Source organism: Moschus berezovskii, chromosome 14 (genome assembly GCF_049115385.1).
Source record: "Moschus berezovskii isolate FMDL1 chromosome 14, NW_MosBer_1.0, whole genome shotgun sequence".
In the NCBI taxonomy this organism is placed as follows: Eukaryota; Metazoa; Chordata; class Mammalia; order Artiodactyla; family Moschidae; genus Moschus; species Moschus berezovskii.
In genome coordinates, this window is record NC_142473.1 from 70,621,554 (window position 1) to 70,627,676 (window position 6,123).

The following is a 6,123-nucleotide window of genomic DNA, read 5'->3' on the forward strand; positions in this document are numbered from 1 at the left end:
TGACTGAGACAGAGGGACTTCTCTGTGGCGGTGACACCTGAATCCAGTGACTGTCACTGTGGCATGAACGGAAACCTGGTTTTACTCCAAGTAAGAAGTGCCACTGGGTATACAGAATGATAGCTTCTCTTTGCTTTTCTCTTCTAACAATAGGTGACTTTAAGGTTTGTGTGTGTGCTCAGTCGCGTGCGACTCTGTAACCCCACGACTGTAGCCCGCCAGGCTCCTCTGTCCACAGGGTTATCCAAGCAAGAATACAGGAGTGGGTTGCCATTTCCTCCTCCAGCGGATCTTCCCAGCCCAGGGATTGAACCCGCGTCTCCTGTATTTCCTACATTGGCAGGCAGATTCTTTATCACTGAGCCATCTAGGAAGCCCTGGCTTTAAGGCTTAGGGGAAGTCAGACTCCCAATTTTTAGAAACTATTTATTTTGTCAAGTTAAAAAAAAAGTACTACGACAAATCACTTGTTCCTTTAAATAGCTATTCACCTATTGTGTACCAGGCACAGGCATTTTACCTGTATTATCTTATTTATTCCTCCGGTAACCTGAGAAAGTAGGTTTCATTATCGTCATTATCTCTGCAGTCAAATAAATCAGAACATGGAGAAGTGCAGAAATATGCCGCTGGCCACAGTGCCCCGTAGTGGCAGGGTGAGGGCTGGAATCCAGGGGGCTCTGACAGCAAGCAGGACCTATGCCTGCTGTCAGTAGGCGAGGCGGGCCTCCCGTCGTGTGACGTCTCACCGGTTCTCCTTTCCTTTGTAGCGGCGCCGATGAAGAATAGGACACATGAAGGCCCGCCCTCCCCGGTGGAACATCCCCGCTCCCCTTGTGTGTGTGACAGCGCGTGTGCAACGGCTTCAGACCCCTGTGAAGGCTGCCCGGCAAGCAACGTGCTTCCGCCAGATGCGTGCCCAGACCCGCAGCAGGCACAGAGCTCTCCAAGGAGTGACCAGTTTTACTGTTACTGACTGTGCTTCTCATTCTCTCATCGTGGTAGGAAAAGGAAAAGTGCCCCTGTGCTCAGCCAGGAGCAGTTACAGGGTCCTTCAGGTCAGTCCCTCAACAGCTGCTTTGAACTTCTCAGGAGAGCCAGTCCCTGTAGTGATGTATACCCAAACAGCATCTCTCCGTTAAGAAGGAGCTGAAATCATCTTGAAGGGCAGTCAGGATTTGTTTCCCTCCCTGCTAGTAACCCCCCACTTTATTCATATCGAAGCATGGAATAAATGAGGGGGAAAGTAGGGCTGAATCAACCCATGTAGTTAGTCTCTACAAGTCCAATTATACATCTGTAAAAATGTGGTTTCATGAAATAAAATGGATGGCTTGAAAACTGACAGAGTTAAAAGTAAGAAATACATAAAGATATTTTTAGTACGTGAGGTTATCCTGGACTTCAGATTCATAATTCAATCCTGTGGAAATGAAAAAAAAAAAAATTGAAGAGGTAGAAAGGAAATTACCTTAAAAAAAACAGAGGGGGGACCAAAAAGATCTGATTAAAAGTTGAAATTGAAATCAGTATTTCTGAACTCAAAATTGCCTAGGTTTCCAAAATAGTAAAGAATCTGATGGAACCTGAATTATTTGAGTGGATTCTGAGGTTTTGTGGGTCTTGTCACATCATGAAAGTCTGGAATGTGTGTCACAAATGGGAATTTGCACTGTAGGTTTTGCTCCTTTTCCCCTAGCTTAGCCTGATTTGGCTTCAGTGCAGAGTTGGGAGGATACTTGGCCCTCTGTGGTGTGTGAATTGAGCTCCACCCCCTGGCAGACAGACCTTCCTTTCACTCCAGGGGAGGACCCCTCCGGCCCAGCACTCCCCACCTCCAGGTCATCTCCCACCCACTGCCTCTCCCCTCTTACACGCCGTGAGCGGAGACTCACCGTGGCTGCACTCCGGGTTCTCTCCACTCCCAAATCACATTTCCTTACAACCAAGCTTTTTACTCCCAAGTAAGCAGTGATATACTAGGGAGCACAGAACTGTAAACTGAAAAGCTTACATCTTCTGCAGCAGCAGTTTTGGTTTAACAAATGTTTTGGCATCAGGGAATGATGTTATTTTCGGATAAAACAAACACAGTTACATTATGAAATAGAATGTTCATATACATAAACTGTAAAGATAGGATGGGAGACTTCACAGAGGACTGTGATTTGCAAGTGGGCTGTGTGTTCCCCCTTCTCTGCCGCTAGTGGTATTTGGGTGTTCACTTCTGAGAAGTACAGTTGGAACTGCACACATCCAAGAGCCTTGGGGTTTCTGCCGACTCAGGATCCGGACTCCTAGTGCTTCTGAGGCAGAACCAAAGGAGCCTGCACCGGGGGGATCCTCCTCCTTTCCTGCCTGCCTGCCTGTGACCTGTATACCTGTCAGCAAAGCTTTAGGGCCAACTGATGGGTGTGTGCAGGCTGGTTTGGAGGCAGACACAATGCTTACTGTCGGAGTCCTGTTTATGTCACTGTTCAATCCTGTGTGTGCTATGAAATGACTGTTTCTTTGACACCAGGAGCCACTAGGCACATGCGCCCCTCGGTTAAGAGTACCCCAGCTCACTGAATCATGAGGGACACTGCGGGCTGACAGTAGTTTGGGCTGTTTTTTTTTTTTTTAAAGACAACTATTTTTTCTCTTAAACTGGTGGTCAACAAATGGCTGAGACATTTTCGGTGCTTTACCTTTCTGCCCACAAAAAACTGGAGATTTTGGCATAGCATTAATTACATCCCTCAGCCACATCCAGTGCAACTACCTTTAAAGGAAGACCAGTGGCCATTCTCAAAAAGAGTTTAAAAAAGCAGAAGATTAAGAAGCCTCTAGGATTTGGAAGCTTGTGTTCTTTCCCCGGTAATCATTGTTTAGTCTCCAAGTGGTAGCCTTATCTTAGCAATGGACAGCTTATTGGATCCTCCATAACTGATCATAGGTTATTACTTTAAATCAGTATTTGGGAAACCCAGGCATTTATGCAATGGATATGAATGGAAATATAAAAATACATACCAGTCTGTCTCAATAAATTATCATATCTCTATAATCCTCGAGGAAAGCACTTTGGCTTTTACCTAGAAACGATTTCAGATCTGCTTTATGGGCTCCCGCTGTCTTCAGTACCTGATAAAACTTTAACCATGGAAGCATTAAACACGGCACAGCAGCTTCTCCCCAGGCTTCTGAGTTCCTGCCGGCAGCATCTATCAACAGAAGACCTAGGATGCTTCCTGGAGCGGCACCAGCTTCCCCAAAGCTGGAGCAGGCTGCTTGGCCTTAAGCCCCAGCACGAGGAAGCCTCTCTCCTACCAGGTCAGTAGAGTTGCTCCAAATTGTGTCCTGCCTGGCTGCAGGGTTTGCAGACATCCCTAGGGAGAAGTCAGCAAGGGAGACAGGTAATGAGTGTCTTCAGAATGAATTGGGTCCTCACAGCAATCCCTGGATGCCTTCCAAAGGTTGGGTATCCGAGGCTAAGAGGAGGTTTGACCTTTGACTTGGTGTCATTAAATCCAGGGCAATTTCAAGAAGTGCCTGGAGTCTTCTCTGACAGCCCAAAAAGGGAAATGATTTTAAATTTTGAGGACCCTGCACCAAGGCCCCATTTCCCAGATGATAATACGGATTTGTAGGTAAGAGTTATTTGTCTTGAGTTACACAGCTAGGAAGTATGGGAGCCAGTCTTTTGTACCCGGCTCTTCCTACTTCTGCTTCTGCTGCTAAGTCACTTCAGCTGTGTCCGACTCTGGGCGACCCCATAGACGGCAGCCCACCAGGCTCTGCTGTCCCTGGGATTCTCCAGGCAACAATACTGGAGTGGGTTGCCATTTCCTTCTCCAATGCATGCATGCATGCTAAGTTCTTCAGTTGTGTCTGATTCTGTGTGACCCTATGGACAGCAGACCTCCAGGCTCCTCTGTCCACAGGATTCTCCAGGCAAGAATACTGGAGTGGGTTGCCATTTCCTTCTCCCTTCCTAACTCTTACGTATCCCTAAAACACAGGAAGGGCTGTGGGTTCCCCTGCCACAGTCTGACCGTTCCACTCTAAGGACTCTTTTTCACAGTGACATCTCATGGCAGTAGTTTGGGCCCAGAAATGGCATCAGGGTAGCCTTATTCTTCCATTTTAGCAGATACATTAAGTACATGTTGCTAACTTGAGCCTACCCCCAGGAATGGGTGGAGGCCTTTCCTTTTTGGTGCCATCCCTCATAAAGAAGGGGAAGTTGAAGCCATGTAGGCCAGTTACTGGGCTTCCCCAATGGCTCAACTGGTAAAGCACCTGCCTGCCAATGCAGTAGATACAAGAGACGCAGCTTCGATCTCTGGGTGGAAAAGATCTGGAGAAGGAAATGGCAACCCACTCTAGTATTCTTGCCTGGAGAATCCCATGGACAGAGGAATCTGGCGGGCTACAGTCCAGGCTCAAAGAGTCAGACACTACTGAGCATGCACGCAGCCCACAAATAAAGTGTTTCTAGACCTTTAGGAGTGTGAGACTTCTCAGAAATAGTGAAAGTGAGCAGCTTTCTGCTCTCTATTTGAAAATGCCTGCTGCTGCAAAGGAAATCTTCATATTCTAGTAAACCTAGCTAGTCTGTGCCCTGTGAGGATGTGGCAATTCAAAGTCCAGGGAACACAGACGTTCCTGCAGATACCTGATGTGTATATGTACACACACACACACTCAGTTTAACAACTAAGGGTACCACAGAGCAGTCCCCTCATTATCTTACATACCACGGCGGAGGTTTCTGCCATTTCTGATCACAAGTGTCACCATGTAATTGGAACTTTGGTGCTTGCTCAAGAGATGCTTATACGGAAGAGCAGTGCCTTGGCAAAGGTTGTGAGCTCCTAAAGCTGAGCCAAGGTGACAGCCCTGAAGGAATTTACACTCCAGCCCTACTCCAGGATGTCTAATGATATGGGAAATCTGGATACCTAGCCATTTCGATGACCTGAGAGTCTGACCACTCCAGTCAGGCCTGAGGGCATGGCTGAAGACTTCACAACTGGTAAGAATGGTAGGGCTTAGGAAGCTCTTTCCTCCCTTAGACAATATTCTCTTGCCCATACCCGATATTGGCACACTCATATAATAGCTGTTCAACACATGCTTTTCTATAACAGAATCAGTTGCATGTTTACTATGTGCCTAGGACATCTAAAATATTCTGTTTAAAAAACAAATCGATCTCATCATGAGTGGACTCAGCCTAGCCTTGAGGGGGCGGGAAGAAAAGGCCTTTAGAGGAGACTTTAGATCTCATTAATACTGCCTTACCCAATAGTGTGTTGGAAGTCCCACTCCAGCTCATTCCAAGAGCTATAAGGCCCAAGAACACACCAGAAACAGCAGAACAGGTGCCAGAGCAAGAAAATAAAAATAAATTAATTACAACACTTGTGGTATACTGGTACAAAAATACCACAGGGCCAGGTCAGTCATGCTGGGCTTGATATGACCTTGAGGGGACAGTAGATTTATACTTCATGGGAGCATCAGTGACCAGGCTTTCATACACTGCATGCCGGGGAGAACCGACGAATCCACTGTCCTCTGCCCGTTTTCCTGCACACTGTCACATTCCCTCCTCAGTCGTCTTCCCCTTTCACCCTTTACATTAAACAAGGGAACGCTCAATCTTTCAAGGGAATTATACGTTTGAGTTAATGTTGCAGTATATCATTTTCATGCTGTAAATTATTTTGTAAGAGAGATTTACCGCTATCCCAGGATGTTTGGACTTGGCGCCCCTGTGCATTTGGAAATCAATAAACTATTCCTGGAAATACCATTTGTCTCTCAGAGTTTTGCACAAAGGACCCTGCTAGGTGTAAATATTCACGGTGATCTGCACTCCTAACCGTGATCATGCCGCAGATGATGGTGGTTTGGTTATGAGAGATGGGATGCTCCTTCGCCCTGACTTCTCTGGAGTGACTTAGGAGGTCTCTGGGAGTTGCAGAAGGACAGATTGAAAATCACAGTTATTTAAAGAGACATTTTCTCCTCAAAGTGAAATGATCCATGCCTACATTCAATTTTCTGAGCAAAGTAGATTGTAAAGCAAAGAATGCTTGGTCCTGAATGATGTTTTCAAATAATGTTAAAGCT

At 46.4% G+C, this 6,123-nt stretch overlaps 1 protein-coding gene across 1 annotated transcript in view; it reads left to right on the forward strand.

Annotated features, from left to right (window-relative positions):
- TRIM44 (TRIM family member 44) overlaps positions 1–5,800 on the forward strand; it is a 121,219-nt gene extending 115,419 nt beyond the window's left edge. The window contains exon 5 of the mRNA XM_055423845.2: positions 771–5,800. Within this exon, the coding sequence (XP_055279820.1) occupies positions 771–789 (19 nt within the window). The 3' untranslated portion in view covers positions 790–5,800. The remainder of the gene's footprint in view (positions 1–770) is intronic.
- The last annotated feature ends 323 nt before the right edge of the window (positions 5,801–6,123 follow it).